Source organism: Mus pahari, chromosome 1 (assembly GCF_900095145.1).
Source record: "Mus pahari chromosome 1, PAHARI_EIJ_v1.1, whole genome shotgun sequence".
Classification (NCBI taxonomy): Eukaryota; Metazoa; Chordata; class Mammalia; order Rodentia; family Muridae; genus Mus; species Mus pahari.
Genome location: NC_034590.1, coordinates 80697169 through 80714122, shown reverse-complemented (window position 1 = coordinate 80714122; position 16954 = coordinate 80697169). Strand labels below are relative to the sequence as shown.

General features: G+C 45.3%; 2 protein-coding genes across 6 annotated transcripts in view; both read left to right on the top strand.

Moving 5' to 3' along the window:
* Mrvi1 (murine retrovirus integration site 1 homolog) overlaps positions 1 to 7045 on the top strand; it is a 108385-nt gene extending 101340 nt beyond the window's left edge. For all 5 annotated transcript variants that reach the window (XM_021208212.2, XM_029544987.1, XM_029544978.1 and 2 more), the window contains 2 exons: positions 1120 to 1257; positions 5483 to 7045. In XM_021208212.2, coding sequence (XP_021063871.1) covers positions 1120 to 1257; positions 5483 to 5726 — 382 coding nt within the window. In that variant the 3' untranslated portion in view covers positions 5727 to 7045. The remainder of the gene's footprint in view (positions 1 to 1119; positions 1258 to 5482) is intronic.
* A 6957-nt stretch (positions 7046 to 14002) lies between these two features.
* Positions 14003 to 16954, top strand: part of Lyve1 (lymphatic vessel endothelial hyaluronan receptor 1) — a 12922-nt gene continuing 9970 nt past the window's right edge. The window contains exon 1 of the mRNA XM_021210122.2: positions 14003 to 14279. Coding sequence (XP_021065781.1) covers positions 14195 to 14279 — 85 coding nt within the window. The 5' untranslated portion in view covers positions 14003 to 14194. The remainder of the gene's footprint in view (positions 14280 to 16954) is intronic.

The window sequence follows — 16954 nt, the reverse complement described above, 5'->3', positions numbered from 1 at the left end:
TTCCCACACCCTGGTTTGCTTCTGAGGAGCTTTCGGGAAGCAGTCAATGGGCCCAAAGCCTCTCCTTCAGTGAAGAGAGCCTACCCAGGGAGGCAGGACACAGGATGTGCTTAGACAATGGCTAGACTTGACTAGAGTCCTCTCTTTCAGGCCTGATGCTGCTGCCTAGAAATGTCTAAACATCAAGGGCCTGGGCTAGGTTCTTGGTGCTGCCTGAGGCTTCCTGACACATGTGTAGATCTGTCATGTTATTGGCAACAGTGTCCAGGGGCAACTTCAACTGGGTTTCCTAGAACTTCCCTGGTCTTCTGTATAAATTGGGGGGGGGGGTGTCCCACTTCCTGTTCTTGTCCCACCACTTCCACCCTTGCCTATCTGTAAATGAGCTGCATTATCAAGCAGGGCCAGCTATCAGGCACTGGGAGAGAGCACTGAGCAGGGTCAAAGGCCCAGGACTTAAGATAGAAAACTCACTTTTAACCTAGCATGGGCCTAGCACAGAGCCCCATGGTATCTGTGTGTAGTCACGCAGTTGTGGGTGGAATTGTTGCCATTCAACCAATGAAGTTAGACACCTGGCCGCCTGACAAGTAAGTGTATTGTATTCATGGAAATATGTGACCCCCAGAATCACTAGGGACCTTTAAGAAAAGTTCTCTCCAAAAACAGGAGAGCAAAATCCCTCCATTGGTTCTGTCAATATTTTCAGGGTACCTCCCTGTGTCAAGCCCTGGCATGTCTGAGAAATACCCCAGTATCCTGAGGTGAGGGCCCCCCTGAAGTTGAAGCTCCTAGGTTCCACAGGGGAAATGCGATATTATCTCTGGGGAATGTTTTATAGGATAACAACCAGCAGTAGACCCTGTCCCACATTTTTTCCCAGTCAGTTTGTCACACTGTCACATAAACAGGAAGGATGGCTAAGGAATGAGGGGAAATGGCACTGACATGAGTCGTGTTGCGGTTCAGCGGTGCTTCCCAGCTTTTTCCTGTTGTATGGAGCCACAGGAAGTGCGCAGTGACTGGGGTTCTTGAGTCCCCTCCCCCAGGGCCTCAGGCAAGAATGTCCTGTGTCTGACCCTCCCCTCCATACTCAATTATTCGCTTTTTGCCCTCCAGATACCAGGAAGGGGTAAAGAAGACCGAAGAACTTCAAGACCTGAAGGAGGAGGAGGAGGAAGAACAGAAGACAGAGAGTCCTGAGGAACCAGAAGAGGTAGAAGAAACCCAGGAGGACGAGAAGGACCAGGGAAGCAGGTTGGAAACCTACGCTTGGATCCCAAGTGGGTTGCAAGTCATTTAACTGCACAAAAGGATACAAACTCCAGTCCTCAATGGCAGTAGGTCTGGGACCCAAATTCTTGGCCAACAGAACTCAAAATCTTGGCTAGCTGAACTCAAGAAGGCAATAACTACAGAAAGTAGAGAAAATCAAGTTATCAGTGGCAGAGCTGAGGGGTCAGAGGAAGTCATGGACAAGGCAGAGAGCCATCTATAGTCTCTAGGAACTTAGAAAGGGAGAGGGACACTTAGTGGACTCCCAGCCAAGCTCTGGGTCAGCCCATTCCACAGGCTGCATCACTTAAGAGTCTAGATCAAAGGAGCTGGCCTGAATTCCTAGAGAAGGGTTTAGTCAAAAACAAGAACAGTGGAGGGAAGCAGAGGGAACAGCGAAGCAGGGAACAAATTTAGATCAGCAAAGTTCAGCGTCTACCAGGACTCTGCTATGTTGACCAAACACTTGGTCATTTGCATGATGTCTTCAATTTAGGTTGGGGATGAAATACTTTCTGTTTCAGGTTATCTCCTTTTAGCCAATGGAAATGGAGATGGAGCACACAGAGAGAAGGTCTGTGTTCTTGCTCCTCTATAGGTGAAAGTCTCACTGTACCGTACAGAACAGTATATTAAAAACTAAACAAGACAAAACTGCCATCAGTGACTGAACCCAGGACCTCACACACAGTAGGCAAGTGCTCTTCCACTGAAATACATCCCCAGACCAAGAACAGCAGAAATAGCCTTGTCTAGTTGCAGGGCATTCCATGAAATGAAGTCATAATCCTACTAGGCCAGGACTATCCCACACAGGAATGTGTTTAAGGACAGAAGAAACTGTCCCTAAGAAGAGGCATACACTGCTCTAAGGATAATATCAACACCCTAGATTTCTAGAAAAGCCCTAATTTCATATATTCTGCCCAACTGTCTCTATTAGTACATGAAGACCTTGGTTTTTCTTTGTTTTGTTTTTCTCAAATACAGTTGTAGTAATCTTGGAAAGTTCACTGAAATCTTTTAGATGCCCTTGATTTGGTCCAGAACTTCTGCAGACAAAACCATTAACTGTATGATCATCTGCCACTGACCTCAGACACAGTGTCTGTGATCTGAACCTCCTGCTGGCAAGCCCCAGAACCTGCTTACATGTAATGAATAAGGTAGTAAGTAAGGACTAGAAAGACCATAATTGTATTTCAAAGCCTGTAGATGCCATTGACAGAGCCCAGTGGTGGAAGATGCAACCAGCCAGAGGGGACTCAGTCTGCCTGGGTCAGCCCCATTGCCAAGGGAAGAGCTTTTTCAGAGTGCCAGGGAAAATGCTTCCTCATGGTGAACATGCCTATGACAGTTACACCACCTTCTCTGGTGGAAGAGCCTCAACTTGAACTGTGGAAGCATAACCCTAACTCCACACAACTGCATCTGGCTCCTCCTCCCTCTTGGGGGTCATCTGCATTTATTTTGCAGACCACCAGGCTGCCTTTGTCAAGCCCAAGCCTGGACACAGCCCTTTTGTTGGCACCTTGATTCATCTAAGACAGGCTAGAATTTCCAGCACGTCCACACACAGGACAAAAGAGAACTAAGCAGAGTGGGCACATGACTATAAACAGTCAGGCTTACAGAGCACAGGCCCAATCTACCTAACTCAATCACAGGCATATAGCAGCAGCCTCCTCCTGTCTCTCAAAAGCCCAGGGAAGCAAGGCTTTGCCTGGGTCCGTTTCTGCCCAGCTTGTGAGCATCTCTGGATCATGGCCATTTGCAGCACCTGGACCTCATTAAGACTCCCATCCTTCATGCCTGGTTAGAGTTTTTTAGCTTTAGAGGAGATGGCTGATACAAGACCAGAGCAAGGCCTTCCAACAGGCCTTAGCCTTCAACACTGGAACAGCTTCACTTTTTCAGACTCAGCCCAGCTTCATGTCTATCATATAAACTGCACACCCACTGTCCTAAAACCCCTCTCTCACCCAAGCCAGACTGGTCCCAAGAGCTGCCATGCTTAATGCCAGATGATGCTCAGTCCATTGTGGAATCCCTTAGCACCAGAGTTGCCTGCAGGAGTCTTCACTTGAGCATGAGACCTCTGTAAGATGTTGGTCCATCACTAGCAAGCAGAAGGTACCAGAAGTTCCATGTGGGTTGAAAAATGTTTCAGTTATTAAGAACACTTGTTACACAATCATGAGGACTGGAGTTTGGACCCCAGCACTCACATAGCAAGTCAGGCATCCTGTGCATGCCTTGTAACTCCAACTCCGACAGTGGCAGAGACAAGAGGATCACTCAGCTTGCTGAGTTCTAGCCTACCTAAGCAAACAGGAACTCCAGGTTCAAGCAGAGGCCCTTCCTCAAAGGGATAGGGGAGGATAGAGGGAAACATCCTATGTCCTCTTCTGACCTTCATGTGTATCCATAGGTGTATTCTCTCTCTCTCTCTCTCTCTCTCTCTCTCTCTCTCTCTCTCACACACACACACACACACACACACATACAGTTTTTATGTTCTATTTTGTACATTTTAAGAAACATCGGGGATGAAGAGTTGGCCTAGTGGTTTAGAGTACTCGTTGCTCTTGCAGAGAACCCAAATTTAGTTCCCAGCACACACATCATGGCTCATGACTGTCCTAACTCCGTGTCCAGATATCTGATGCCTTCTTCTGACTCTCATGGGAACCAGGTATGCATATAGTGCCCATGCATATGTGCAGGCAAAGCATTCATACACACAAGTCATATATTCATACATACAAATCTACACATTTGTATGTAATTCATACAAATTAAATAAATTTTAAAAATACAGAAATAAATAAAAACCACTGAACTAAGTAAGCCTAGCTGCTAGCCCCTTATTTAAAGACTTCGACATTAAACTATAAGTCTCTGTGTTTAAGTTTCTTCTCTCTTATATGTAATAAAGTAATCTGTTATAAATGTTTATCACTGGAGGAACTTTGGGTGAAGTCACCCAACATCTTAATTCAGTCTGTGGCATTATTATGTAATACAAATGAGACTCACAATTGTAACATAGAACTGGTTTGTTTGTTTGTTTGTTTGTTTCTTACCACTGACTCAGACTTGTTCTATGGAGTTGTGATGGAAGTTAAGCAGGTGCCTTTACTTTTCCAGTAATGCTCAGAAAACAGAAGCTTTAGCCATCAAAAACTGACCCAAAGGATTTCTATTTCTGGCCTAATTTTATTTCCAGTTTCTCTTATGGGCTAAAAACTGGGTGGTCAGTTAAGGATCACACATCCAGATCTTGACCTGCTCTTTTGCAGACTGAGGATGGGTTTGGGGTCTGGAAAGACTTAGGGACTTGGCAGTTAAGAGCACATCCTACTCTTGTAGAGGATCTGAATTTACAACCTCCTGTAAATCCAGTTCCAGGGGATCTGATTGATGCCTCTGGCGCCACAGGCACCTGCACGCCAGTGTGCATACTCCCCCTCCCAACACACAATTAAAAAATAAATCTTTAAGCATGGATTTAGAGTGGGCTTCTCACCGCACCAGCACCCTGTTGTGAACCACAAAAATAGAGCTTGCAGGCTTGCCAGGCAGCTGGCCTGAGCACTTCAGTGTCCGTGTTGTGACTCGGAGTCTACAGGAAGCCCTCAGTCACTCTCCTCACCTCTTTGGGTTGGTAACCCTCAATAATCTTGATTTGCAAATCATAGGACTGGACTTAGACACTGGAGAAAAGTACAGCTTGTTTAAAGTGTGCAGGATATCCTCAGAAAGCTCTAGGATGGCACTCTGAGCAATGCCTTTAAACTTAGCTGAAAAGAGAGAGGGTGTGCTGGGAGAAAGTTGGAAAATAAGCAAGGGGAATGTGGTAATTGAGGAGAGAGATGCAAGGGAGAGACAGACCAATGGAGAGAACAGGGTTTGGAGAGTAGGGGAAGAAAAGGGTGGCGATAAAGAGATTGACAAACATCTGCATGAGCCTCCCACAGTATGGACCAGTGGCACCAACATCACCTAGGGATTCTTAGATGTTAACTGTGGGATTCTCATTCAAAAGATATTTTGAATAATATCTGTCTTGTGTTGCTCTGTGTAGTTGAATTTAAGAACCACTGCTTTTGACAGCATAAAAGGTATCCCCAGACAGGGAACTATGGGTCTGGGCATTAGATACGTGCCCAGTATATTAATCTCTCTATCTATATTTTATTGACAGCAAACTTGAAGAACTGGTCCACTTCCTACAAGTCATGTATCCTAAATTGTGTCAACACTGGCAAGTGATCTGGATGATGGCCGCAGTGATGCTGGTCTTGAGTGTTGTTCTCGGGCTCTACAGTTCCTATAACTCCTGCACAGAGCAAGCCGACGGGCCCCCTGGGAGATCCACTTGCTCTGCAGCCCAGCGGGACTCCTGGTGGAGCTCGGGACTCCAGCAAGAGCTGCCAGCAGAGCAGTAGGACATCGGACTCCTTAGCCATGCCCTGCTCTAGTGCATTCATCCCAACACTCTGCCCCTAAGTACAATGTGTCAGGCCCAAACCAGGCACATGTGGCCACCCATCCCATTGGGGAATAAGGAGGCTCTCTCCTGTCACTCATGGAAGCTACTCACAACAACCTGATGCTTTGAAGGGATCAACAAAAGATCAAATCATGCTCTGGGAAAGTGTCTGGTTGACTAAGAAGCGACCTTCATTAAGGACTCTAGCACAAGGGAAGAGCCTCCCCCTGGCTCAGGTGGATCAGGAAAACTGAAACCCCTTCATTAAGGGGAAAACGAGAAACCTGCTTTCCATTTTTTCTTCCCTGTGTTTCATGGTCAGTAAGAATTGTACTTAGCGGCCAGCACTGACCATAAGACTCAGTCTTGGAGTCACAACATATTGTCCCACTTCCCACTTCATGTATCACAACCATTCTTTCGCCTTCTCTCTCCCTTTCAGAATTACCATTTATTTCCAGAGAGTGGGAAAACTTTCTCATAAAATTACACAGGCTAGAAGTAGCCCCATGCTAGAAAGTAAACAGGAAGATGTGAATTAATATATAATGAATCTGTATACATATAGACTATACACACGTTTGTGCACAAAGACACCCAGTCTCTGGAAGTGTGCTCCGCTCAGTGGCACCCATGTCATGCCAACCAGTTGGTTTTCACTAGGTATGGAGCTGTAGTCACCAGGTACCAGCACAGGGAGCCCTCCACACACTCCGAAGATGTTTGAACCTCTGAGAAATCATGTCTTCGTTCCACTTCATATGCCAGGTTGGAGCTGCTGTTTGGCACAGTCTGTTCCCTGGTTGCTTGCTCTGTTTGAAAGTGATCCTACACAGTTAACCCACCTCTTGGGTAAGAAAAGGTGTGCCTTTCACTTCTGACTCTCACTCTGCCATGCACCTCGGGACTACAGTGTTCATGATATTTCCAAATCCAATGTGTCCTTCCACGGACCTGTTCAGCATTAACCTGAAGGCAGTGCATTCTCCTCCAGCATGGTGGCTCTCTACACTGCTCAGTGGTTTCCTTCATTCAGCTCTCTTCAGTCAGAGATGGGGCTTCTCTTGTGGTTGCTTTTCTGGTTCGTTGTTTTCGTTGCTATCACTCATGTAGAACGTATTGTGAGCCAAAAACCATCTGTGTTACATAGGCAGTAATTCATTAGTCCTCAAGAAAAGAAAACTCTGAAATAGATATCACTTACTCCATGTTCAAATAAGGAAACAGAAGCATAAATGATACAAGAGTGTACACACACACACACACACACACACACAAGTGCACGCAGTGCATGTGCACACATACACACACAGGAGTGCACACAGTGCATATGCACACATACACACATACAATGATTCAACTTGTCTAGCATATATAGCTAGTAAGTCATTCAAACTGTCGTGGTCTGGCTCCAGGGACTGCACCCTGCCCCTTCACCTGTGGGCGCCTTCTCCAGCTGGGTGGCTTCCGGTCTGATTCTTCCCCACCCAGCCAGCTGACCCTTCAGCTGCTCCAAACCAGCCATGGTTCCCAGATTGCATTTCGTCTCTCATTGTCCTTTACCTCAGAAGCGTCTTTGCTGCCTTAGTTCTCTTTCTCGCCACTCTCAAGGACCAGCTGTAAGCACCACCCCTTTGGTACATGCCTCTGTGACCTCCTTCCACACGCTTGCATACCCAGTCTGGGGGGGGGGGACCCCGCTTAGTGCTTCTGGCACTTGTTAACTTTTAGTCATTGAACTGTATCTACTGTCTAATTTATTTATATATCTATCTCCCTGGATGTTTTCCCTCCAGAACTCTGTCTTACCATTTCTTGTCTAGGTACCTAGCATGGCAAACCTGTGGGAGAGAGTTATTTAATGTTGGTTAAAAGAACAAGTAAACGTTCAAGGTGGAGAGCAGCCCAGAACATGTGGCATTTCAAGGTGGCCCAGTACTGTCACCTTCATGACAATTTCTGTTCCCATGAGAAAGCTGTCCTGACTGATTCATGGTCTCATCTTACTTTTATCTTTCTCGGAGAGAGCAAGAATGAAATCAGACTATAGCAACACCATTTTCAAGTCCAAGAACCTGAATCCATGCCATCAGTCCCTTCAGAGAGACATGCACCACCCCCACCCCCAACTAGGCCTCACTTTAAAATATTGTCTTTGAAGAAACGTCTTTACAGTGGCTAGAAAGAGAGAGAGAAGCCCAAGGATGTGCCATTAAAGGTAATGAGGTTCAGAGCCAGGCAGAGGGATTTCACGGACAGGAGTAGGGCTTACCTTGAGGCTTCCAGGGCCTTAGATACAGCTCGAGGAGATTTAACTACATAAGCACCTTCGAGACAAAGCCAGGGTTTACAGGGAATGAAGAGAGAGCAGCTGTTGGGCAGGACTTTGCAGGGGGAGGTGCCCAGTCTCAGCCCACCCCCACAGCAAAAGAAGATCCAGCCTGAGTGAGTCCATTGTCCACTTGGCCACAAATTTCCCACCCCTATTCTGGGTGAGAGAGTTGAGGAGAACATGAGCGAACTGTTTCAGCATCACCGCTGGCCTCCAAAGCCTGCAGGCGTCCTCAGGCACAGACCAGCAACCACGCTGCTCCAGCTGTAAGGACAGCTGAGGAAAAGGACCTCTCCAGAGAGCATAGCCATATTTGGGATGGCGTGGCTGAAAGCACACTGTTGGTCTACCCTTTCAGGAAAGCATGGGACAACTTGGAGCAGTCACAGCTGCTGCCACACATGGCCAGTGACATGGAAGCCAGTCGTATGTTTCCAGACAGAACTGTGAAATGGAATAAAAGTTTCCACTCAAGATGCCCCTGAAAGCTGGCATTTCTGCATGGGCCTGAGAGTCTGGTTGCCAGCCTTCCATTGCCAAAGATGTGTTTGCATCATCACTGACATCACTTCTAGCCATGAAGTCATATGGGCTGTTTCTTTGTGCAGCCTGGAAGAGGGTATGGCAAGGGAAGACAATGGACATACATGTCATCGATTGTCAGTTCCTAATGCTGTTGAACCTCACACAGGTAGGTGTGGCAGTGTTGAACTTTAGAGTGTCACATAGCTGAGTTTGAAAATAAATGCACATTTCCAAACCATTGGCAGAAGTCAGAAGCCTCTTTGTTATGTGGAGCCGACCCCTAATCTTTCTCCAATGCTGAATTAGATCCACAAAGAACTGTAGACTTGAATTTCTCCCAGAAAACACAACCAGGATCTAATCTAGAATATGTAGCATTTCTAAAATGTGTCTCCAGAGATGTCTGATACTTTTCCTGTTGCTAAAATAGAAACAGCCGACCTATTAAATAAGACAACCCTGGCAAAACCGACCCAGTGGGGGAGGGTTTATTTTGACTCACGGTTCAATGGTACAGCTTGCGGTGGGGAATCCTGGCAGCAGGAGCTAGAGGCAGCTGGCCACACTGCAGCTGTAGTCAGGAAGCAGAGGGATGAATGTCCTCAGCCCACTTTCTGCTTTTCCTACAGTCCAGCATCCCATCCTAAGCAGTGGCACAATCCACAGTGGGCGGGTCTTCTCACCTCAATGAACCTAATCTAGATAACCCACTAAAGGGTTATCTAGATGATGCCAGAGGCTCATCTCTTAGAGTCCAGGGCCTAGATGATTCTAGATCGGATCAATTTGACAATGGCCATTCTCTAGCTCCTAGAGCGTCTGACTATGAGATACAACTCTTGCTGATGTGTTGCATTTTTATGGGACTGTTAGCCTTAAGGTAGAGCATCCAGTTCTTTTCTTTTAAGAGCCAGTTCTTTCCTTATGCCCTCTAGGCCCTGGGGACTGAACTCAGTTTTAAGGCTCAGTGAGAAGCACTTTTATATACTGAATCACCTCAACAGTCCCCTAGACCTTGTTTATTTGTTTATTTGTTTTATTTGGAGACACATTCTCACTTTGTAGTCCACATTGACCTTGAACTCATGATCCTCCTGTCGCTACCCTGTGAGTGATGGGATTCCTGCCTCTCCCCTGTGAGTGATGGGATTACAGGAGTGCATGACCACATTTGGTTTAAGAAGAGATTCTTTTGGTTCACAGTGCTGAAGATTCAAGGTCATGGTGACATTGTCAGTTTAGTTCTGACAAGGAACTCCTAGTGAAGGGCAAATGGTAGTGACAGGAGTGGGAGTTGGAGCTAGCAGTCATGTGTCAAAGCTAACAGCAGAGAGGAAGGGGGTGACCAGGTTAGGCTTGCTCCTTATGTAACAACCCTCTCATGAGAACTCTCAAAAGAACTGCACAAGAAAAACTCCCCACTTAGACCTCTCTTTCTAATGTGATACCACCCCGGAGACCCAGCATTTAACCATATTGGACCCTTGAATAACATGCAAACTGCATCCCATCCACAGCAATGATCTTCATTATACCATTTCTCTGGCATTACTGGACCACTTAAGCCTGGCGATTGCTGTGACCTCCATCCTTCCCCTTGATGAGTGGGAATTTCCATTGAGATCATCTAGATCCTGTCTCACCAGTACCTATGGGGAGTGCTATACAACCTTTTAAATCCATAGGTCACCAGACTACAGATTGCCACAGCTACACTTAGTGGTCTGGTTGAAAGTGGCCTCCATAGGTGGAACTGTTTGGGAAGGATTTGAAGGTGTAGCCTCATTGAAGAAGGTATATCAATAGGGGCAAGCTTTGAGGTTTCAAAAGGTCCATGGCATTCCAGTTAGCTGTCTCTGCCTCATGCCTATGGATCAGGATGCAGGCTCTCAGCTATGACACCAGCACCACGCTCCCTGCCATGATGGTCATGGACTCACCATCTGAAACTATAAGCTCCCATTAGATGTTTTCTTTTCTAAGTTGCCTTGATTGTGGCTTATCATAGATCATGGACTCTGTGCAGCCTAGGACCTTGAGTGACCTCCCTTGAGAAATGTATTGTGTTCTGCAAGAGGGAGAAATAATGAGCTGAATATTGGCTGACCAAGTAGGAACACTCAAGCACAGACCATCCTATGTTCACCAACTCATTTCTCTGTTTTCCTCTTGGAGTACATAACTGGATTAAAACTCCTTAATCAAGTTAGATGGGAACATGTGACTAAGTTCTGATTACTCAACTATAAACAGGAGTGACACATTCCAGGCTTGGCCTTGAAAGCGTTCTTCAACACCATTATTGGCATTCTGGTTGCTGGTCACTGTGAAGATCCAGGAAGAGAACTCTAGAGATACTAGACGACAGGTGGAAGCAGCCTCTCTCTCTCTGAGTAAATGGTTCTGTGAAGTCCTCAGAATTCCCACCCACTATTCCCACCATCACCTCCTGTCAGCCGTCGGAACACCACATAGACTTTTCAAGCAAGCCATTGAGTTGTGGGGTTGTTAGTTACAGCAGTCAGACCACAGTGAGTAATACATCTGTCCACCTGTATATTTCTTAGAAATAAGCCTTATCCAGGTCCTTAGAGCTACTGTTATTTTTAAGTTTCAGTAACTCCATCGTTTGCCAGGCAATGAAAATTGAGGCCCGGAGAATTTAAGTGCTCTTAAAATATGCTCCAGGACACGTGGATTCTTAGTGATAGAGTTTAAACTCAAATATGGGCATCATCCTCTGCTCAGTTTATGGCCTCTGCTTCAGGCCTTCCCTTGAGTTCCTGCCCTGATTTCCCACAGTGATAGATTAAGACCTGAAAATGTAAGATGAAATAAACCATTTCTTCACCGAGTTGCTTTTTCTCAGAGTTTTATCACCGAAACAGAAAAGGAAACTAGAATGGATCTTTGCAGCAATGCCTACCACACAGAGAGGCACAGAAGCTGATGTGGGATACATTCACATATATGTGTGTAATATAGTGATACAGTATGCATATGTAATACTTGGAGAGGCAGTGAATTCCAGTCACCCGCCTTGAACAGAGAAGCTCCTTTTAAAGAAGGTGGTGGCTTCGCTGCTCAGAATTCTGAGCCTAGGCTGCTTCTGCGTGCTCAGCCCCAATCAGAGTGTTTATACCATTCCTCACCCTTCCCCCACACCGGAGACTCAAGGCGTATAGGCAGGAGAGGAGGCAGAAAGAGCAGAAGAACTGCAGTTAGGAAAAGAGCTCTGAGACCTTGTCCTTTGGGCATGATGAAGCACCGCAGCTGTGGTCACGTGGGCTATTGGCAGTTAATGGCTGCCAGAGGAGAACTCATCATTTTCCTTCAGAAGTTAGCCACTACAAAGTGGCCCAGGCTACAGCAAACAGCTCCCTTCCATGTGCATGTGAACAACCTTAATTAAACTCAGTGGGCTATAGGAAAAGACGTGAGCATATGGGGGAGACATGCTGTGAGGAAGGAGTTGAGGAGCAGGAAGGAGCTAAGAAAAGAAGGAAATGGGGGTGAATATTATCAAACATATTATCTACGTGTATAAAATTGTCATGTTTTTAGTAAAAAGGTCTAGGCCAGCTTTGGCTACATCGTAAGATCTTATCTTGAAAACAATATTTATTCCCAGTCATATTCTAACAGTGGCTAAACTCTTCTCTCACACGGCCATGAACAACTTGCTTCCTTACTTTGGAAACTCACTGCTTAGCCCTGGTACAATCATTCAGACCCCTTTTATCTAAGAAGCCCGTCTGTCCTTTTGTTTATAAAAACCAGTGAGGACTCATTTCTCCTAAGTTATTTCTCACATGCTTTGCCTTCTACAGCTAATTTTCCCCTTTCTGCCATCTTCTCTCCCTTCTTGTTGTGACGATTTCTTCTTTCTATCATGATGCTAAGCATCAAGGACGATTTTTAAAGGACATGATTCCTACCTCTTGTTCTGGAACTACAGTGCTAGAGTCACATGTCCTTGTGCAGTCCCCAGGGCTTGTGTGCAGACACATCTACACTGACGACAGTCAGGGGCTGTCTCCTTGCTTGCCTAGAAGCTCTCAGTGTTGGTGAAGAATAACGTTCCATTATTGGCATTGTCTGCACATGTACCTAAATCTGTACCAGCGCGACTACGTAGAGCCAGTTATCCATGTGATTCAAGTGTTGAATTAAATAGGCAACACTGGGCAGATGGCTCAGTATTTAAAACTAAGTTCTGTTCTTGCAGAGGACCTGAGTTCAGTTCCCAGCGCCCAAGTTGGGCAGCTCATAACTATGTGTAACTCCAACTTTTTAGGGTCTGTCTGACACCCTCTTTTGCCCTCCTGGGTATTTGCACTCATGTGCACATAGCCACATATGGACACACACACACACACACACACACACACACACACACCTATTACCACTCCCATAATGGACACTTACTTTTGAAGAAAACACACAACTCTTTGCTCCAGGCATTACTCCAGGGCTCCAACTGTAATTATTGAAGAAGAACCACTGAAAATCCTGCTTGAAGATTCAGAGTGCATTCTGTTTTAACACAGTGTGGCTGTCTCTCATATGTGTCAGATAAGGATGTTGGAGTCTTAGATGAATTCCACCAGCATCCAGTGAAAAGTAGCTGTGGGAGCTGTGACACAATAATCCCTGTGGTGATCACTGTTACACAAATCAAAACTCCTTTTGTAAGGTGCAACGTGTCTAATTTTAAAAAAGTAAATGGTTTGTTACTTATGTTTTATAATTGTGAATTTTAAAAATGATTTATTAATATGTATGCATACTTGTGAGTGGGTATGTGCAATGAGTGTGGGTGTCTGCAGAAATTAGAAGATGGTATAATTCCCCTGGGGTTGGAATTCCAGGTGGTTATGAGCTGCCCAGTGCGGGTTCTGGGATCCAAACTCAGGTCCTCAGTTCATGCTCTTAACTGTGAAGTCACTGTTTCTGCCCCCAGATAAGACTTTATGAGTCTCGTGTCTCTGAAAAATGAATCTCCTAGCAATGTTGATCTATCCCGTGTATGCAAGAAGTTCCAAAGGAAGGAGTGATGTTTTTATGAGCAGTCACTACCCTAAGCCTCACTATTATTTCTTTACACATTAGAAGGCAATGCATCTGAGAAGTGGTGGGCGCTGCTTGTAGAGAGGAAAAGAAACACAATCCATCTTCAATCTCTTTGAGGCAGAGCCAGTCACGGGCGTACATGAATGAATGGGCTCCACAAAGCATCACCCTGGAGAGTGTGGGAACGGAGCCCACAGGGGAATATGGGAACTGGGGAAATCTTCAGTAGCTGACACAGTGCTATCTGCTTTCCTCACTCGTGTGGTCTCTGAGTCAGCAGCATTAGCTAAATGTTCCAGAAAGCCATCCACAAAGTACAGCCTGGGCGTTCAAGGGATATCACTCATTTCCTCCAGTGATTTTGACAAATCAGAAGCTTGAAAGCAGGGAAATCCTCAGCCTATTTCCAGAACTCTCCATCCAGCTTGGTGATTGAACATCTGTCTCCCTTAACTGCTGGTGGCCAGCCACAGTGCCCCGGAGGGATCTGCACAATGCTCCAGCACACTAGCCTGGTGTTACTCCTCGCCTCTATTTGGACCACTAGGCACCCAGTCCAAGGTGCTGACCACGTGCAAGGTAGGTGTCTTACCAGGTTTCTACACAGAGGCTACACAAGGGCTTGGGAAGCGTCCTGGGCTCCCCCTGCTCTTGACCATGGACTGGTGGGAATGGGGGAGACTTGTGAGGTTAACAGATTGAATGGGGCTTATTGCTTACCCAAAGAGGTTTGACTGCACTGCAGACTCTCCAAATGACTCACATTCACCTTGACATCACTCAGAATTTTATTTGGGATTATGGAAAGTTTTTAATGATAATAAATTGAATTTTTTTAAAAAATGAGAAGTCATTTGTTTTTAAAGGATTTTATTCAAGGAGCAAGCCAAGGTTATGAACATTGAAGGCAGTCATCAAGTCTAAGGAAAAATGGGTAACTTTTATTAAATCCTGCCCACTTTATACTACTCTGTTAGTATAATTGCTTTAATTGCAAGGATATTCTGCCACTAATGGAATGCAATGTTTTACTCTTTAGTAAATTTAATATGCAGGGAATTAACTGACAATTCAGCTTTAAATGTTTCCATCAGCAGCTATGAAGGGAGGGACTCCAGTTGCTTCTGTGTTTGTGAGCTACATTCATGGAGACCTCATTTGGCGTCATAGGAAAAACACTGAAGTCACAAACCACTTCTTACTGTCCTGGGCAAGTGAAGTACCAGGTTTATTAAAGAGAAACCTTCTGCTGAAGATGCCCTGAAACAGAAGACATATCAGGATCAGATGTTTGGAGTTGATTTATATATTGCTGGATTTGACTTTTATGAGAGATTAGAGTAGATGATTATGCCGCCTCCCCTCACCCAATACCAGAACTGTCACTTTAAAATAAACTTGGTCCTCTTAGCAATGTCATCAGGAGGCCATACACACCACACACACACACACACACACACACACACACACACACACACACACACCACAATGCTTCAGTTACACCAATTATTTTGGAAGGGTTTTTGTTGTTGTTGTTGTTATGTTTTGGTTTGGGTTTTTTTTTTTTTGAGGGGGGGGAGGTCTCTTGTAGCCCAGGCTAGCCATAAATTCACCATGTAGATGAAAGTGATCTTGAATTCCGGATCCTTTCTTCCTTCACACAGCAGATGTAGGGATTACAGATGTGCCGTGTTCAGTCCCATGCTGTGACAAAGCGTGAACTGCAGGCTTTGTGCCTGCTAGGTAGCTACTCCAAACTGAGCCACATCCCTCACTCTTAGACCCTTACCACACAATTTGCTTCCTCCTCAATAATGGCTTTTTGTTTCCTAAGGAAAGTAAATTCTTGCAAAGAGTAGAAAGTTACCATCATCCAGCAGGCCTCGTGGTGCTGAGGTGAGGAGTGGGTGCAGACAGGAACTTCTTAAAGGCTTGTTACAGAGAGAGTCAGAAGTGAGCATGTGTAGAGTCTCACCGACTCCTCTGTCAGAAAACACTTCCTATGTGGGAAAAAACAATCTCAGTGCATCCAAGGGCTTTGTCTAATGCCCCGAAGGTAGCCGATCCTAACGCTTGACATTGACTCTGCCCTATCAGATTCCCAAGAGCACACTGTTCCTGTGATCTGTGACATTATCTAAGAAGTCTTCTAGAACATGTAACCTTGGATTTCGCTTGATATTAGAATTTCTAAATGAAATCAGAAAGCATGAAATTTGTATGTTTGACTGTTTCGCATGGATTGGAGCTCTGCTAGGGACAAGCTACCTAATTTCCTTCCAACTACAAGGCCTGACAAGGTGCAACTTCACAGATGAAAGCCCTAACTTGTCCCCAAAGTCCCAACAGCTAATTAACAGCAGGGGAGGCATGGCATTTTTCTCACAGACTTCAGAATGTGAAATGAACTTTCATAGATGAAGCTCAACAGATGAGAGAGAGGGAGGGAGAGGGAGGAATGAGAGAATCTCACAAGAAAATTTCACAATGGTTTAAGTAAGTTTACAATTTTGAACCACTAGACTATCTTAGAGTTTGTGTGGTCCATAGGCCAAAGGCTGGGCCTCCCTGCCAGAGTCTTGCATAGCCACTATTTACAAGGCTAAAATGCCTTTTTTAAAATGGATTTTCATAATAAAGCCCAGTGGAAGAAAGGTAATATAAGGGATACAATACATGGTAATTTTACATAGATCTGTAAGTTCCAGAGAAGTGTGTCAAAAGAGCTCCCAAATCCACTAGATTTTGAGAAAAATATTCTGACAAGTACCATTGCCTCAGCCTTCCCAAGAACAATCTTTGGTCGATAACACCAGAATGCTTTGAAGCCCAAAGGACACTATTATCTATTAGTACCTAGTATGTGGCAGATGCTAAGCCCTGTTAGAACTCACTCATGTAACTCCCACTACCCTCTGTCCAGTAGATCATCACTCTCTCTATTCCAAATAAGGAAATGGGCTCAAAGAGATAAAGTAACAAACTTGCAAGGTCTCAGAGTTACAGAGAGCAGGTGATGGCCAAGCCCGCCCTGACTCTGAAACTCAACTTCCTTTATTTAGTTTCCCTGCCCTGCAAGATTTCCTGCAGGCTCCTCCAGGAATTTCTGAGTAAGCTGTCCTCCAATGGCCAGAAAGGACCCGAACCGGAAAACTCACATTCTCTTCTAGCAAGTGCATGCATCTTTCAAAACAGGGACACATTACTTTGGAGTATTGCTAGTGATTATGCTAACCAGAGCTCTTTTTTTTTTT